The sequence below is a fragment of the Varroa destructor genome, unplaced genomic scaffold (genome assembly GCF_002443255.2).
Source record: "Varroa destructor unplaced genomic scaffold, Vdes_3.0 BEIS01000001.1, whole genome shotgun sequence".
Classification (NCBI taxonomy): Eukaryota; Metazoa; Arthropoda; class Arachnida; order Mesostigmata; family Varroidae; genus Varroa; species Varroa destructor.
In genome coordinates this window covers 18908765-18928004 of record NW_019211454.1, presented here as the reverse complement: position 1 = coordinate 18928004, position 19240 = coordinate 18908765, and the positions used below count along the sequence as shown (strand labels likewise).

The following is a 19240-nucleotide window of genomic DNA, read 5'->3' as shown; positions in this document are numbered from 1 at the left end:
TCGGTGCTGCAAGTGGAGTTTCTGCGACAGCACAAACAGCCCCGTTCGGCTGACACCGGATGCCGGCTAGGCCAAAACAGGCCAATGCCACCGCGGATTTTTTGAGTGCCTATGACCGCGCGGAGATGATCGTGAAAACAAGGGGACGTTTTGCGTAAAAAGAATGTTGACCCTTCTCCCCCGCAAGCGGTATCTGGATCCACGACTGGTACAGTTATGTTGCAGTTATCCGTTTAATAAAATACTGCATATATGTATCTGTGGTTTTGTTGGTTTAGCAAAGCACTGTGTTGTAATACTGACGGACTGAAAGGGGGTTTGTCCTGGAAAAGCAAACTATAGGCTGAGTCTGCACAGTAAAGTGTAGGGGCGTAAATTTAAAACTACTTACCGGATTTCATAGCATGTGAAGCGCTCGTTGTTTCTGTATCACCTCGGCTGCTGGCCAGCTGTCTTCAAGAGTCAATCAGAACTCGGTCCAACAGGACAATTGGTCGTCGATTTATTGCGTGTGAAGTATGATTTGTTGCGTTGATGTGCTAGAAAGAAAAGTCGAAGAAATGTCAAAAAGAGAATTGTCTATAGAGCGTCTGTCGTATTAAAGATCGTATTAAAGCTACATCGGTGCCTCAAAATGTATGTTTGATGGCGGTCACATTTTCTCGTCTCAGAACTAGCTCTCCTTATTATCTGGAGGCTAAATTACTAATATTGCTTATACTTGGCGCTATATCATCGTTTGAAAATTTCGCTGGTTTTAGGTGTTGTTGCTAATGGTTTGTTGTTATCACAAATACTCCGTCTGAGAACTGATGGACTGAGCTATGAACAATGTCTGTCGAATCTACAAAAGATGTAATTCACATATTGTTTTAGTAAGATCCTTTTTAATGAGCCCAAAGCCATCTGCCAATAAATATAATTGCCACTGAGCTGAAAATTCCGTCTCGACTCTAGTGCCAAACAGATTTTCCACGCAACTTTTATTTATCAGCTATTGTGACTACGCGCAATGGATGGTGACGACATATAAGCAGTAGAAGCGTATGCTGAAGATTACCTCGCTAACCAACTTCGTGACACTGTCGGCGTGCGCAAGTGACGTGACCGATTAGTTTGAATCGGTGCACGATATTCCCGATCGATGGAATCGTCTTGATTTTCCCAGGCGGTGCTGTTGATATATAGAGTAGCCTCGGAACAAGGTAGTCCTGATTAGTAGACGACTTCGATATCGAGAAGGCCACAACCATCGGAAAATTAGGGAAATTCAAACATTTCGGGGCATAGATGAGTATTTTGGCGTGGTGCAGAGTAGTAAAGCCACTTTTTTTTATATGGCCTCGTTAAGGTAGCTGCATTCCATGTCGTCGTTGAAAGGTCGTCAACTTGATCCTCAACTATTAATCAGCTCAGCTCGATACTTGCGTAGGTAGCAAAATTAACATATGTCTGTTGATTAGTAATGAACTTTATATATATATATATATATATATATATTACGTATTAGTTATGAACTTAGATATATGTAGTCGTTGCTTTATTCCTGGTGAAGCTTCATTGCAACACGAGAATCTGCATGGAGAAAGCTATCTAGCTGCTTGAAGATAAGGCTGAAAAGAGAACATGTCGCGGAATGGGTTGGGCGTGCCAGATATTGATTAGCTAAATAGGTTATATTTAATCGAATTTGTCTACATAGTTTCTTTCTAGAGCCTTTAAGTGCAAACTCACTGTAGTACGGCGTACGGCGTACGGCGTATTATAACTCAACACCAATCGTCGGACATCACATACGCACTAATAACTGCTCGTGGTGAGGTAATAATATACGAGCCCGTCTGCAAGACGCCTCAGAAATACGCATCGAAATCCAATGTACTTTACAGCCTGTTAGCTGCTCGAACGAGTCATTACAATATTGATACTTTTTAAATGCTTCGAAACCAAGCTCTCTCGATTCACATCACCGCGGCTCAAAATGGCGCAACGCGACAGAGTCCTGCAGCTTAGCGAATAGGTACGGGTAGCCGCGTTCCGTTAACAACACGTACATGCCCATCATAATGCGTTGAAGCTACTCGATCACCCACTCACAAAGCTCTCAGCGTTTGACTCGTTCTAAGCCAACAGCTCGACTTATTTTTGACGATAGCCTATACATACATCTCTGGTTGAGGCGCATGTACGTGGCCAAACATCTGTCTATTTACACGGCTCGATGCAGTGGCAATGGGGCAGTCTTCGTGTAAACGTTCGTAGCGTTCTCTAGCGCGTGATTACCACCGGCCGATCAAAGCGTGGCAGTCTGTCTGTGATCAGTCAATGGCTTCGCTTAACGTACGTCTCTCCATCGCTGACGAGCGTCAGTTTTCTAAAAAACTAGCTAGCGGGCATGTTCCGTAGCACTTTTCCTAACTTGACAGTTTGCTATCGTACTCTGGTCTGGGTGACACGACCCTGGAGTTGGACCGGTACTCATATTCCGCGCGCTGCGTTATTGATGAACGCAGAAACATTAACTGGTTTACTTAACTTGCGGGTGCGAATATCTTCTCTTTAATTTCTGCCACACTATTTTTCTCTCTGATTTGTCCCGCACCAGCCTTGGCGTGCAGTTGTATTATGGACGTCTCATCCTACTGCTTTCATGATCCGTACGGATGAACTGTACGAAACGGACATATTTATGAGGCGTACAAAACTATCCATACAATTGGCTATTCACTGTAAATGTAATAATTAAGTTCGCGTAGTGACGATCTGTAAGGAGAAGAGTAGGAAATGAGTGAATTGACTGACTGTCTCCTGACTCGACGGTTAAGCCGTGGACAACAAGTAAAATGGACGCTATTGCGTCATTCATATGAATAGGCCTAAGCAGCTGTCAGTGTCGAGCTACGTCAAAAATGTTGGTAGCCCGGTATCTCATGCAGTGGAGATGGCTGGACTACGTTGCAGTACAATATGAGTACTGAAACAGTGTTGGCATTTTTCTGTTTTTAGACTGTCTAAGCCAGCTAGGTGTACATGCTCGGCGTGTCGTGTATACGTAGCGCCTCAACGCATTTCCATCAAGGAATACTGTTTTTGACGCAATCGTCAGTGACCGGAGGCGTTAGCAGCCAAATAGAAGTTACCGATCAAAAAACTTCGCAGCAGAGTTAATTTTGCTTTTGAGAATTTTCTAGATCTTTGTTTTGCCCTCCCATCATCATCATCATCGTCATCATCATCATCAAGACGGCAGCTCCGCCGATGGCTAGAGGGCAAACCTAACACAAGCTACCCGCCGCTACCGAGGGTTGGGCAGCATATGCAATCATTAACATATATGTGCTTAAACAGAAAACGCAACTCAACGACTGCTGGCCGAGATAAGAATACTCACATTGGCAACGGTGTTGTGGCTGAGTATTACAAAATTTTTGAAAAATTGTGCAGGCATCAGCCCCTAGCATTCTTCGCCATTGTGTGGTCACTACACCAGCAATATGCTCAGACCAAACCGGTTGGCCACGTGTATAAGAACTTCGGGAAGATAACGTATCCGGGGCAAACTGGCAAACAACAAGGGTCTTTTGGAAGTCAACACACGAGGCACAGTAAACAAGCAGTACACAGTGAGTAGTATCAGGCACCATATCATGAAGATATTTTTCCGCAGCTTACGACCAGAGAAAAATTCGGCGGAATTGATTTGCCCCACGCACAGCGAGTCACGAGCGCTGTTACACATCTCTGCTTTGATATCACCGTTGTGCAACGGATGTCGGTCAGTCGGTCGGTCGGTCGGTCGGTCGGTCAGTTCTGCTCCGTAGAACTCGTCGGCAACGGTAACGCTCGTGAGCGTGTTATTTCTGTAACTAGTATTTTAGTGTGTGAATCGCCGCTGCCCTCCTCCCATATGCTGGTTTTGACATTAACTCGAGCGTCACATCGTTGTTACGAGGAGAAACGCTCAAACGGCTATCAGCGCGAGACCCAGAACAATCTGCGTGTCGTCACAGAATAAGCTGATGACGATGGCGCACACTGGGTTCATGGCAATTCGACAATCGTACGACAGTGCAAAACTGAACGTCCCTGAACTTGCCTGTTGCTGCTGCTGCTGCTGCTGTTACTTGATGGGCTACTAACTAACCAATCAATCAACGTTGGGTTGTCAAAAAAATTATGCACGGCTCGTATTTACTTTGTTTCCGCCTTATGTACAATCTATATAATGATGAGTTGCATGTTGCTTCGCAACTTGCGAGGGCCTGCGCAAGAGGCCTAGTACAAAGCGCGGGGTAGCGTCATTCAGCTGCGTCTTGTCAAACCTTACACACTGAGAAGGTTCTTTTGATGAAGGTTTAACTCTCTTCTGTTCTTGGAAACTGCTCACTTCCTGTAACACATGTGTGCTACCAGCAGCGGGACTGTGCCTTGACACAGCTTTGAATTTCTCACTCTATATTGTTTTAGTCACATAAATGTCGCAGGTATTCGTTAGTAGTCTATATCCATAGAGTGGAACTCCGGTCCAATATTACGATATTGGTCATAGCAGGTCACGGGTAAGACTTTCCTATCCTATATAGCAAACTCGCGGGAGAGTTTTCCAGCGAGGTTGTATGCCAACGGGAAGATTTCATTCACGTCCACCTCTCGACTTCTCGCGCTACTAACCCACAATTATCTAGAGGGGCGCTGCAGCGAGGTATTCCCTACGAATTGGTTAATGGGGAACTTAATTTGTCCCGTCCGTACGTCCAGAACGTGGTACGGCGTCGACACCTGAGCTCACTCGTTCGCAATACTTTCTTGGGCTGCGGATGCAAGCCGCCATCTGCAACTCGGCCAGTAACGGCTCAACTGGCACTATCAACGTTGTGTGCGGTATCGCTGACTTGATGCTACGTGGCCATGATGGCCACTGACTGATTGACTGTCGCTGATTCTGTTGTCACTATCGTCCCTGCTAGCATAGTAGCTCCTACTACTACTACTACTACTACTACTTCTGTTGCTGCTAATGCTGTATGATGTCAATGCTGTTTTGCCCCAGCCTCTGTCGTTGACGGTACCGCATCTGCTGCTGTTTTCGTCGCAACGGCCGCGACAATCTCGTTGCGCCTCTACCCCGTTGGCCGCCAAGGCCACTTGCGTCGGCTGGATGGTCGTCACCACCGCGATTCGATGCAATGCGTTTGCCTCCCGACGAACGCGTGCTAGTAATTGTAATGGCGTCGCGCAGCGGAGAGCCATTATCGTCGTCGCATACTACCGCTGTACGGAGATAGAGCCAACGTCAGCGTAAGGCAAGCTAGTCAGCAAAGCGACTAGCGTCGTACTAGCCCGCTTATCCCTTTACTTTTACCCTTGCCATTACTGTATACTGTTGCTTTTGCTGTTCTTTTTCTGCCACTGCCGTCACCGAGAGCTGATGCCATATTCCTGTTGTTTATATCAACTGGATCTTCCCGGCTTCTGAAAGTGGCGTTTAGCCCTACATCTATTTGTATTAGCCTGTCGTTCTTGTTGCGCGTTCCAGATCTTGTTGATGTAGACGTTCGCACCTGCGCAGAGACGGGCCGCAGTGGGGACGAGTCGATTTGCTGGACGATTTATTGTTAGGAATAGCTGGTTGTGCTCTAAGTTGCACTGCGTCTATTTCTCACTGTTTGTATATTGTATTAAACGCCTTCAGCAAGAGGTTGGATGGTAAAAATTCAAAGAACTTTTATTCGCTGGTAGGTTTTTCGCTTTGCAGATGTTAACGAAGCCGTGCGGCATAACATGCTGCAGCAGAATATTAGGTTATAGCTTAGAGAATGACTAATGCGGTAGGACTTTTTTGTTGGCAGTAATATCGTATCGTACGTCGTCCGTTCGTGGAGGTTTACGCTCTCAGTTTACACGCTTTTTACTCGTAGCAGGGAGCTTTAGTTCCGTACTGCTGCTTATGACAATACCCACACGAATTGCGTCTATATAGCAAAGCTTTCGATTTGTCATAATACTCTCCATAACAGGGTACGTGCGACTCTAGCTATTGGCAGAGAGATACTAAAGAAACAGATACACGCGATGTTGTTCTTTGTTAGCGGAAATCGTTACGTGGTAGGTAGCAGTCAGTTGCGCTCGTTTGCTGAATTCGACGCTGCTGTGACCAGACCTGCCGCACTCGTCACACAGTTGCCAGGGAGCTGTCAAGGTGGTGGCGGCGGCGGCGGCTGTGGTGGTGGCGATACCCATAAGCGCCCGGTTGTTCTTACAGTTTGCCCCTTGCGTGCGTCGCTGTGTGTGCGTCTACTGTGAAAAGGTGAGGGCGAATGGGTCGGTGTTGCCTTCCATTCGACGTGATCGGAGGCTGCTATCGGGCTTAGGTGGGGCCGGCCAATGGATGCGCCTCACAGAATCGCTGAGTACGATAGCCAATCTGCGATTGGAAGCGAAACGAACGCTTGTAGCAAATTGGCGGACGTGTTCGCTTGCAATTGGGGTATATAGTCCGTGGATAAGTGCAATAAATGACGTAGTCATTTGCAGATCGCAAACTTTTTAGGGGCTGAAATGCGCATTGATTAATGGGGGCAAATTTGACAGGGAAGAAAAATTAGCACACATCAAAGCGCTGGGGGTATGGTGAAAATAGCGGACCGATTTTGGCAAGCCGTACATACGAATATATGCCTGCAGGCTGCGCACACACGTATTTGCAACTGACACACGTGGATGCATTTGGACGGAAGGCATCTGTATTTCAATTCGAGGGACTCTTTTGGCGGTCGTGGTCGAGTTCGTTCAAGTCGTACACGGCCAACTACTGTGGTTGCTGAGGCCAGCTGTTGCCTACCGGCTACAGTTCACCGGCTTATGTAGCGATGCCGGCAGCAACGCATTCACGTAGACAACTGCAACTGCGAAAGGGGATGAAAGATTCACTATAATTACACCATCGGTACGCCCGCACAATGCCAGCTGCGCGTGAAAAGCGGTGGAGGGGGGATACGAGCCGGAGTCCACGACGACCACACGGCTATGGTGTTTTGCAGACGACACGCCGCTCAGGGACAAAGTTCAGACGACAGGCTGACAAGTCGTCCTGTGTACTGCTGTTCTGATGCGGATTCTGATGTTTCCATTTCTTCCTATCATAGCAAAAAGCCAATGCGCGAGCAAGTCCTAACGGCAGATCGCATACGCCTGCTAGTGACGGGACCAGCCGCGGACCTCGGTACTTGCCAAAGGCCCTATAGCAACAAGAAGACTGGCATATTCTAGTAGCCACTGGTAACTCTGAGACTGTTCTAGAGGCCGAAAATGCGCGGAGGCAGGCAGCTCCAGTTTCTAGCGAGTTCACGACAGAAGGAAGAGTTAAAAAAATGGACGGCTGAGACAGCCCGGCTGTCTACACATGACAGATGATTATAAGCCTGTTTTGTCGAGCAGATTTATAGTAATAACAACATCAAGTATCGCTGCGGAACGGCGTCACGCTATCTGGGAGAAAATGAGTATCTACATCGGTAACAATTCCATGACACACACGCACTCAGATAGAAGATGTTAAAAAAATTATATATATATATATATATACATGTATAAAACGAGAAAGAGAGAAACTTGCAATCGAACTTGTGGACCGGTGACGGTCACTATGCAATTTCCAGACACGCGCTATTTCTAGAAAGCCTTCCTGGGTGCAATCGTAATACCGAGCTACATATGGATAAATGTACTCTGCCGCAGAATGTATGTCGACGTATTAGCACCACTGAGAATTACATATTGTTGACTAAATTTGTAGCGTTCAGTTTTAGGTTGTTTGTAAGCTGGGCTGGATCAATTAACGACGAAGCGGGTTTGCGGCTGAAGCTACTGCTGTCGTTACCAGTCTTGTTTAGACTGACACGAAAAAATCTACAGCCGCCAGTATGTTATATGTACACTTTATACAAGAGTCGGCATAGCGTGTGCGGTCGTATGGCGGCCGGTTAGTATGCTTAAATCCTGCAAATGAACCAGTCTCGTTAGCCGATGGTTCTAAGAGGTCGTTACTTTTCGATAAATGAAGAACTCGACAAACCAGCCACACAGTAGTGACAACTTCGCCGCTGTAGGGAGCTGATTTGCCTCGATATGGCAAAGTCACATCTAGACAATACATTTCCAGGGAATTTTGCTAGGAATCTGTAGGCGTCTGCATTCGGCCAACATTCAGCAACAGCGGGATTAGTTAGTCGGGGGTCGCCCCGACAACTGTGAGGGACTTCAATACAGTGTGGTATGCTCGGAATAGGCGGCAAATTGTCGGTGTTCAATGTGATGTTTGACATTTGGTGCTTGCAACCTAGTAAGTCCTGTCATGTTGGTAAGGTCGGCGCCTTCGTAGTTCGCTTGCTATCACCAGCGTCGCCTTAGCAGACCGAATTTTTCTAACAATAACAACAGGAAAACAGCAAGAAGAACAGGTGTGGTGTCGTCAATAGCCGGTCGATTAGGACGAGAACTCTATACCAACTGGCACTTATCTCCGAATCAATGCGCGAACCACAATGATCAATACATCGAAAATGCCACTGCCGCGCCAAGACCTCGGTCCCCGCCGGCCGCGATCCAGCGTCGTGATCAACATCGCCTTTCGCTTTGCTTCGTTTTCGTAACGACAACGACCGTCGCAGATTGTTGCTGAAACTGCTGTTGGCGCTGCTATTCAGCTCTAATATGCACTGTCTAATTTAGCATAACTTCTAATGAGACACAAAAGCCGGTGTGATGACGTTTACGGGCGTCGCTGTGCGGTGTCGCTATGGGCTGTCGTCGATACTCAGCAGTTGTCGGGCAGTGGCTGCTGGTTCTCAACTATCCAGTAGTTCTCGTCTCGTTGGTCTCGTTTAGTCGTCTAACTCGTCTCCGTTCTCTCTCGGGGCAACGCTCGATTCAAGGTTGCGGTGTTGCGCCGGCGGCGGCATCGGCCGCAGCAGCAGCGGCGATCTCCGCGTTGGCTGCGGCGCGGTGGCGCTACTAGTTAGGCAACCCTCTACCATCGTCAGCTAAAGGCTCTCGCTAGAACTGCTCCTTCTGTGGCCAGACGGGGGCAAACAGCCAGAGCCAGCCAGAGTAGGGTAGTACGCACTAGCTGGTCGGGCGGCGGAGGCCGTTGCAGCAGCAGCAGCGGCAACGACAGCGGCCGCAATACAAGCAAATTGAGAAAGAAAGAGGAAGAGAGAAACGGGCAACATAGCCCTTTATCCGTCCTAGCGCGGCTACTCAAGGCAAAGGTTCATCGCTCGCCCGCCGGCTTGATACAGCAAAGCTGCAAGCAACCAGCGACCAAACAGCAATCCGACCAACGAGTCAGTGTCTTGCCAAGTGTCATGGCTACGGGGAATGACGCCTTAGCCACAGCAGCAGCCGCGTCGGCTGCTGCTTCTACGCACTGGCCGGCCGGCCGGCCGGCCGGCTGGCCTGCCTGTTTGCCCTCTCCCCTAGTTTGTGCATGGTGGACGGCAGCACCACCATCTCATTGTATGGTTGCGTGGCGTGGTAAGGCTGTGACAGCGGAAAATGTCTCGCGTATTTGCCCTCGTCAACGAATCGCTGGAAACCCACCGTTTCTAGCGCGTAGCGTCCGATAGCAGCTGTAGCTACGAAAATGTTGCGAACCTTGGCGCATTTTCGGGACTAAAGTAGCACGATGCCATTAGAACAGTCGAGTGCATTGGACTCACTTGAAGAAAACTTATAATCTAGACAATGCTGTTAATTTTAATTTAATTTGTTGTTACTAACCGCTAGTTGCGGCTGCTGAGATTATTGTTGTTCACTACTTTCCCTAGTTTGTCGCGATACGTATCATGAGACGCGGAAGTAGCAACACGTTTCGCACGGTAATGGGCGATTAGCGAGCGGAGAAATTATCTGTAAGAAAGCTTTGACGGGTGGGGTAACTATACGGTCATTGACGTACGCCACCGATGTTGTCATCACGGGTGTCACTGGTGTCGTACCGGCAGTGGTAATAGGCGTACCAAATTACCATCCATAGAGACGATCGAGCCAGGATAACAGGGTGTAGTTGACTGCTATCATCTATAGCTGTAAAGTTAATAGTCCTACGACGTAGTGGAGTAAACGGCATTATAGGCAGGCTGTCTGCTTTACGTTGTGGGCTTTCCTCCTTTCCAGCGCCGCCGTGCGTTCTGTCAGCAGCAGAAATGACGGTCACAACAGCGGCAGCAGCAGTGAGAATTTAAGGGTTAGTGCGGGAAGTCCCTGGCAACGTCGCTGACGGAAGTGACACCATTCACAGCTTCTTTTTCACCTTCTGTAAGAAACGGTGGTAAGCAAATGTCCAACGAAGGTATTGGCCCAGCGGTGACACGTACACTTGCGACGCTTGGCAACGTCGGCTCCAGCGGCGTAAAACTGCATAGATGACGACAGCGGTCAAGACGACGATTGATCAAGTTGAATTAGTAGCTTATATAAACCGGCTTCCAGATTCATTCTAACTGAAGTGGCAATCCAGAATGTGTGCTGCTAGAGACAGCTTCCTCTCCTAGAGGCATCGGTTTCGTTACAGTCAATGCTGGCGACAGCGACGATTATCGACGTGATGATGCAACCTAAACTACTCCTGTACTTTGGCGCTCATTGGTTGCCGTACGTTCGTTTCCATGCGAACTCATAGCTTGCCCAGAGCACTATGGCAAGTCCAGGTCAGAACGGGCAGTCGATTTCTTCGGTATACCATCACCTGCGCAGCCAGCACTCGCAGCACCTGGGTGTGCGGTACAGAGCGAACCTCATCTCTTAACGCTGTGTTGTTCTGGCATGTTCTGTTAGCGTGCGCTGCTGATGGGCAGAAAATAAGGCATGCAGGAACCAGCCTGCCAACAGTCGGCTCGATACGGCTACAGCGGTTGTTCCCTCTCCGTCAGAAGCAGAAACGCCGGTTTCGTTGGCAGGAGCATCAGCAGCACCAATTCTGCTGCCTCATCGGGTCTCGGCGGATTCGATAGTAAAGGTCATTGTCAGGGCTTTCGCCGGCGAAGGCCCGTGGGGGCGGGCCAGCTTCGTGGGACTCTGGCCAGTTCTCTGTCTTCCCCTCTCTGTGTCTATCTTTTTTTAAGGGGACATCAAGGGGAAAGGGTAACTTGGTGGGAGTTGTGATAGGACGGAGGGAATACAACAAAGAAGGCCAAGTGGAGGAAAACTAGAGAGAAAAGGGGCTCAGCGATAACGGAAATTCAGGGATCGTTTGTGGGAATGAGGCCTGTCACTGGACAGATCTAATGGGTTGGGAACACGGGGTACGATGGGGTTGGTGGTGACAAGAGGGGGAAGGTAGCGAGCGTGGGACGGTACGGGGACAGCTCTGAGGAAGGGAAGCTTCTCTTTTTCTGGTAGCAGCAGTAGCAGTAGAGGCAGAAATAGCGGCGGCCGTGCCAGCGATAGGTTTAGTCCCTGTGAAGGGCAGAAACAAGCCAGAAAAGGCGGGACTCTTAGCTCCCCCTGACCAGCTGGGTCCCCTAATACCGCTTCCGCAGCTGCTTCCCCTAATCCCCAGCCCTGGCGGGGATTTCCCTTTCTCTCAAGTCGTCAGCCTCCGCTCTGGACCCATTCGCATTCTTTTGGTCGTGCGCGAGAGAATGCTAGAACAGCTTCGGCCTTTTGAGGTTCAGGCAGTTTTCAGTCAGTCGGCGGTAAAGGCTTCTGCCTCCTTTTCCACCACCCAGCCTACATTTTGCTTCTTTCAAAGTTGCTTTCGACACCGCCGCCACTGCCGCCGCATAACACCGTTCACGACGAGAAGCTTATGCCACTCCCTCAATCTGGCGGCACACATAAGTGCACAACACGCTATAGGTAGCCCGAACCAACCTTCTACGCTGCTGCTGGGAGTTTGGGATCGGGTTTCCTCCGGGGACTGTCCGGTACAACCTGTACACTTTAGCTAACAAAAGGCTCTTGGTTGCTTGCGCTGTGGCCAGCAGTGTTCCTTTTTAGTCCCGTGAGCTTCTGTCCTGCGCAACGCGCTAGTCGAAGTCGCTGTCCAGGCAGGAGCAGACAGGATAGGGCAGAATAAAGAGGAGGATCTACATGCGATGCGGTTCCTCGCTCCCAGAATGCCGAAAGGTGATGAGGAGATAGTCGACAATAAAGCGTGCTCACTTAGAAGAAGCACGGAAGAATGAGAGGACCTTAAAGGATTCTCCAGGGGGTTTCTAATGCTAAATCGTTGAGGCAAAACGACCATGATTGTGGGACAGCAATCCGCCCGTTCGGGACAGGAAGCAATGAGCAATAACCCGGCGCCGCCGGGAGGGCAGGAGGGAGAAGAAGTACTTAACGTGCTGTTAGAACAGACAAAATGGCGTCCGAACATGTGGACAGAGCTCTGTGCTAGCATAAATAAAAGTTCCAAAGAGTGGGGTTGCTGTCGTGTTGGCAGGGGTAGCAGTGTTTGGAGCAAAACACAAAGAATATGCAAGGATGTAGCACTTTGGCACAGAGTTGCTCAGAGGGAAGAGAAGGGCGAAAGGAGGACGCGCACATAAGATCCTACTCTAAGTTTTCATCACAACAGTGAGTTAGCGTTTCGGCGAATGCAAAATATCCCAAGCAAGATTTTTGGTTGCTCGAAAGAACAATTCGCAGCAGGAGCGCTATAGCCGGCATCAGCAGCGAGGCCGGTCGACCGCGATGATCGCGTAGTAATAGTAACGAATAACTGTAGTAATGCCAACGGCCAACCTAAAAGAAGTCATCGAAGCTTGTCTGCAATAGCTTTTTAATCACAATTTAGGCATAATATTGACGCTGGCATCATCTATAAGACAAATACGGAAGTCAACCGAAGAAGTGATAGAGACCGACAATACAAAAGTATCTAAAATGTACCATGCAATTGTTGCAGAAGATTTACTTGCTTTCGTGAAAGAGCTTAAAGAGGTCTTGAAGATGAAACTACAAAATGGCGTCGAAAAGCCTACAATATAGGTTGCTTTTCCGAATATCTCTAAAACCAAATCGACTTATTATATGGCCTTACACATTAGGGCCGACTGGTCGATAGCAGCAGAAAAGGTTGAGCCTATTGAGGTACAAAAACTAGCATGGTTGACAATAGTAGATTGTTAGCACGCCATTCTGCATTCTCCTCGACATTTTAATACCCCCTGAGCACGCGCATTGACTTGCTGCCAAGAATTGGTTTGGATGCGCAAAACCGTATTGGAACAACGGACGCTTCGTCTTAATCGAATATTATAGAGGACCAACTTTGTTTTAACCAACTGAAAATTTCAGGCGTCATCTATAAGCTTCGCTAAATCAAGCAATGTTTATGCCACTAATTACTGCTTTACGTAGTTCAGCACCATGCTTACCTTGGGAATTAAGGAATGAGAAGGTTCCAGCAGGGAAATGCCCCGGCTCAGTCTAGGCTAGGCATACAACCTAAGTTACTCATCAGTATCACGCACACAAGTCTTGTAGAGATGCTAATTAGCGATGCTTAGTGTCGACAAAAAAATATTAGTACTCTCGCCATCTGATAAGGAAAAATTGCCCCTATAAGTGTTGCTTCTGTCGCTGTGGTGTCGTCGTTGGTGTATTTGTTCCAGAAAGTTCGCTGCCCTCCTTGACGAATACAGAAGCTGGTCGTACCAAACGATTCGGCCGTGCATCAAAGGCTAATACATGTAAGAATAGTGCTTTTGTTGTACATATATTTAAGTGAAATCGTTTATTATCGGTGTTACTGTCGCATTCAGCCTCCATCACTGTGTGAAAATGACATGATACTACATATATACACGAAGGGCAAACGCACTTTGAAGAACAGTGATTTTTTAAATACGCCGGTGCTGTTCTGTAGTCGCACACTGCCAAAATAGTTATCAGGCGTGTACGATTACGGCAATAACTAAGATGAGAGTTATGAATATGAGAACTTTTTTGAGACGGATATAATTAACCAGTGGTCGAACCTATTGTAAGGGTAAACCCAAACACTTGTCGGACTCTTAAAAAATACCGTGTACCGTTCGGTAGACAGTTAAGCCGACTTTACGAGTATACCGTAAGGATTTTTGTTTGGAATTGTTGAATATCATTTGTCTCTTTATGATCATGACGTGTCGTAGGGCGTTTATCTGCTTCGGGCCGGATATTTCCAGTGGTATCTGTATGGTGACAATACGATATTTGTGTCTCTGAGAGTGTGAGGTTATGGCGACTCTGTCTGCGTGTTCACGCACTGACAAACGTTGCTGCTACCTGTGTCATGGGCGAATGACGGATAGAAGAGCTCATGGAGGAATGACTCCGACTGATTTGGGGAGCGAACGACGCTGCGACATCAACCAGTACAATGACCATCACTGCAGTCTATGGGTTAAACGTCGCTTGCACTTGAACTCTCACCTGATACCTGGTAACAGAGTAGCGACATGGACGGCAATGCCACTCGAAAACCGCCGACATTTTTAGTTTGGCGTAAACTCTGGAGCAATGACGCTGACATATACTGACCTCAAATAGGAGTTTGCAGATAGATTCCTCCGGAGTTGCTAAATCGGAAGGACGAGATTTCGAAGAATAGAAGACAGAACTCGATGTCGATCTCCAGATCACGACAAGCTTTCAACGACGCCCAACTGCGGAGCGAAGGTTCGCCGCCACGTACGATATGTATGGTATGATGTACGATACTTGGGATTTTCTCGACAACTGGAAAAACTTGTCATAAAATATATTTAGTACACGTTCCATTTACACGATATTGTTCAGTTATTACTTTTTGTCGGATCCTTCGCGATCCGGTTACGGTCTCGAAACTGTGGTTTTAGAATCGGTTATGGCGGCGGTCTTATAACTGGAGATGCGAACTCTTCAAAGGCATAATAGCCTGAGTATGCTGCTGGGCACATAGTCCGTAGTCTGAAGGCGATAGCTCTAAAAAAATTTCGTCGGGTGCTCTAGTTAGAAGTGAATCTCTCGAACATGTTTAGACATGTTGTGCATGGATCTGCTAAGCTGCAACGCATTCCCACGCCCATTGGCTGGCAAAAACAAGTCCACCCACAGATCCTCACATAAATGAGCCCTATTTAGAAAAATGCATGGAGGAGCTAGAAGCTACAGATAAAACAGAGGAGAAAAAGAGGGAGAGAAAAACATGGGGACTCACTGGCCGAGTCAATATGGAGGATGACGATGTCCCTTGGCAACAGCGTAACGTGGTAGTTCATCACTGACAACCGTCGCCAGCGCCTCTACGGGTCAAACTAGTGGAAATGGTGGCTAGCTAAGCTACAGTAAAGCGTACACTGTATTCGATTTTACGCCATTTGTGGCGACGGCAGCGATTATAGTGATGCTTATGGTGTTAACGGTTATTGTGTTTCGTAAGGCCACTGAGCGGGTCCGCTGGCACGATTCTAATAGGATAGTGTTACGATGACTGCGCTTCGATGTAGCGGCTGCAAGAGGGCCCATAGCAACAGTGCGACAGCAGCCACAGGCGGCAGAGTGGGAAGTCGGTAGCCGATACATCGTGGTAGGTGTTGAGGCACAATGGTTACTGGTAGTAGTGCTGTTGGCGGTTTAGAGGACGAACCGCTCGAGTCACACGGACAAAAGGACAAACAGGGAAGGCAGTTTAGCGAATACGTGCACACGGACAAGGGATGTGTGACAGACGTGCACACGACGTGTGCAGCGTGCGTACGTTCGCTTAGTAGGCATAACACGGTCACAAACGGACGCTCACATGACAAATTCAAAATAGTCGTCGAAGTGCAGGCCGATGCAGAATACCGACGTTGCAAAGTCGCGCAATAAAAGTAGAATTAGGAAGCTTCTGGCTCCTCCAAGTAAATACGCAGCGAATGGTTCGTAGATAGCAGCATCTAATCAATACGGGGAGCGGTTGACATGTTACGTACATGGGCGGTGGAGCGTACTTTAAGCCAAGCGAACTACGCTCCACCACCCCCAAGTCGCCGTTATTTTTTATCGTCGTCTGCGTTACCGCCGCTACTGGTGAGTGAAGCATCCGTTCATTTAGGCAGATATCTTATTAGCGAGACAAATACCAACCGATGATGTCTGCCTGGTGTTTCCCTATCTGATCCAGAAAACAAAAGGCGTACACCGACAGGAGGAAAGGTACCACGGCATACCTTGGATAATCGGAGCAAGTTAGCCAGCCACAGAGTGTCCGTGGTCTTGATAGCCAACCAGCCCCCGGATACTCTGATTCAGAGTCACCTTACCGTCACGTTCCGAAAAAAACTTTAATGATGCAGTTGTCAGCAGGCGACATCTATGATTGATTTCTTTACTTCTCGCGATCTTAAAAGGTTGCACTCGAACAAAAACGCAACAGTTATGAACGAGCTGCTGCCAGTCCTGCTGCTAAATGAAGCCTACGTCGTCTCATTGCCGAGTAGTGCGTTCGGACGTGGGTGGGATGTGGTAAACGGATGTGGGTGAGGGTAGAGGATGAGACTAGCAGCGTGGCGACCTTGACCATGAACGCTTCCATGGTCATCATCACCGATGCCCCCTCCCCCCTCTCCCTTTCTCCTACCCTCACCTCTACGTGCTCTGATTGCCCCCACCCTAGATTTGCCCTATCCGTTGCGGGTGGGGCACCCTCGAAAGTATATGCCTACTGGAGTGATTGCGTATGATGCCTCCAAGGCGAATCCTACGCCAGCGCCCTCTGAAGGCTTCGACCGGGAATCGTTCATAGAAACCGGCTGAGACGCCGTCTTTGTGCGGAAATTTATCCTTCTCCCCATGCCCTCAAACAAAGCAGAGAATTTGGTTTCCATTGAAAGAGCAAGAAGAAACGAAGACACGAAGTGCTGGGGGTACGTAGATGTTCTAGCGACGACCAATGACGATCAGCCATCAACTACCCATGCGTCGGCATAATAAAGAAAATAGGAACTTGAGGCTCTGGAAAGTCCTGTGACAAACCGGGGATAGAGGGGTAGAGCTGTTTGTGCTGCAGTAGGCTACCTGGCTGTATCTGCTGCTGATACCGGCCGTAGCTGTGCAGTTGAAATACTGACACGGGCATTGCAATACTGAAAAGACGGCGATATCAGCAAAGTCAGAAATAACTATGGCGGCGAGTCCAGTTGTGTGGGAACGTCACTCCTTTCATCAGCCATTCGATTTGCTGGTGTTGTTTTGCTTACAGACGGATGGTTACAGTCAGCAGCTAAAAGCAATCGTTGCTAACCATCTAAAGGCAATAAGAGGAGCAGCAGCAGCAGCGGTGCGCTATTAAATGCCTGAGGCGAGTACAGGGTGGGCCTTGCGCCTGGAGACGGTACAATGCAGTCCGTTATAGTGGCACGCGGCCAGAAGGGCGGGCAAATACGCGGACCGCTGCCCAATTAAGCACCGAATGCATAGAGGTATACGTACATGTACCGTTGTGGCTAGTCTGGACAACAACGAAAGGGAACCAAAACGAAAGAAACTTCGCTGTGCTCTGAGGGGGTAAGCTGTACTGCCAGTTAAAGAACTGGTCGACACAGCTCTCGCACTCAAGAAGGTCGGGAAGATGGCCGAAGGTTAGGGAAAATTTCAGTCGCAGTTTAACAAGTGAGGATTCAACAAAGCTGTTGGGTTGCATAATGCTAAATGTGTGGTTAGTAAAGGATGTATAAAAACGAAGCGTGGCTTCGAAGGAGCCATGACGAAAGTCGTTCTTGTATACGGTGATTCGTAACGTCCGCTGATGTGGATTCTAGTTGCGAGCTATATTAATTATTCGTGACGACGCATGACGCAGATTTTGCAGCCCAACCGCGTCCTGTTGAATGACAACGTCGCTCGTGTTAATACCGTAATTTTATCAGGGAATACTGCAGTAAACAAGGAAGCGAGAACGAGATCCTTCATTACACTGTGCATAGTTGTGTAATATACTAGCACTATTGCAATATAATCACCTGCGTAGTGTTTGTTCGCTTCGTGTTAAACGCAAATTAAAAATAAAAATGTGACACACGGTATTAAAGCTGTGGCGGCACACCGGTTTTATAGGGGAATCATTGCGCCGTCCTATTATTTAATTCATATGGACAGACCATGAATTGCGTCGTTCAAATTTGAACCCAAGCTGTGAGTTGAAGGTGTGAGCTAAACTATTCATTCGTTAGTGGGTACCTTCCTTTCCATTTATTGCTCATGACCGTAAGTACTGACCGTTTCTTTTAGCTAGATGGCTTTATATTTACGTATTTCAGGTAACGAGTCGGTCGGGTCGGCGCTGATGTGCTATTACGATAAGGGTAGCCATGGTATCGCCAAGAAACTAAACATTCATTGCCAAGTAGTTAAGCCCTTTGAAGACAGCTGTCCACGAAAAAAAAGTCGGTTGTTTGGATGCCAGGCAAAAAATTATTCGGTCCTATTTCCATCTGAGAAACTCTACGGAAACGCTACGAAATCGAGCCCTTTTTCGACACTTTTTATCACAGCTGATAAAAAGTGAATCACATTGCGAATGAAGGCATTAAAAATAATGTGCGTGACTGGTCGTAGGGAAAGCGTTGCCACGTATTTGATGGTATCGGATAGGAACGGTGCCGTGAAGGTTCCTGCCGCCTGACCGAACGATCGAGTTGGATCGCTGCTGTCAACAACTAACAAAAGTATCACAAGCCATTGAACGGAACTAGCGAAAAGTAGCTAAAATTAAGACGTTTTATATTCTAGAAGAATATAAAACGTCTTAATTTTAGCTTGCAGGTGTCGACACCAAGGAACCGAATCCAGGTCACCTATTAAGTCTTTTACTAGATTAATGTCAACAAGAAAATAACAATCCTCATCGTTACCATCACCACGATATGATATGAATATTGAATAACCAGTCTTTGTTCTACATATTTCCTGCGCTAATGAGGTTCGCCAGAATGACAAAAGGTTTCTTACTAGTAGTAATAGCGGTCTTTTTTGTGTACATGTTTCTAGTGGTTCGAGCGTAGGCCTAGATCAACAGCTTGGCCCCCAGGACAGGCGCAGCGTGCAACAGAGCGCCTCAGAATTAAAACTGTGCCTTCGAGATACGCACCCATTTGCCTCTTGGTTACATCGTTCGGTAAGTTCGCAAAAGGTGACACTTTTCATACATCATTCAAGGTGATGTCACGGATGCATTTGGATGCCGAAGGCGAATAAATAGCTAGTAACCACAAATTATTTGTTTTTGTAT

General features: G+C 47.8%; 2 protein-coding genes across 9 annotated transcripts in view; one reads left to right on the top strand and one right to left on the bottom strand.

Annotated features, from left to right (window-relative positions):
- Positions 1-11222, bottom strand: part of LOC111249780 (acid-sensing ion channel 4-A-like) — a 70651-nt gene extending 59429 nt beyond the window's left edge. The window contains exons 1-2 of one of the 3 annotated variants that reach the window (XM_086977752.1): positions 3392-11222; positions 392-539 (exon numbers count right to left, since the gene is read on the bottom strand). In XM_086977752.1, coding sequence (XP_086833878.1) covers positions 392-401 — 10 coding nt within the window. In that variant the 5' untranslated portion in view covers positions 402-539; positions 3392-11222. The remainder of the gene's footprint in view (positions 1-391; positions 540-3391) is intronic. The other 2 variants (XM_086977753.1, XM_022808702.2) reach the window with 2 other exon arrangements.
- LOC111248236 (uncharacterized) overlaps positions 1-19240 on the top strand; it is a 53057-nt gene that overhangs the window by 21072 nt on the left and 12745 nt on the right. For all 6 annotated transcript variants that reach the window (XR_002672544.2, XR_002672709.2, XM_022803257.2 and 3 more), the window contains exon 2: positions 19000-19126. Coding sequence is in view for 4 of the 6 variants with exons in the window: in XM_022803257.2 (XP_022658992.1) it covers positions 19000-19126 (127 nt within the window). In the remaining 2 variants the exon portion in view is untranslated. The remainder of the gene's footprint in view (positions 1-18999; positions 19127-19240) is intronic.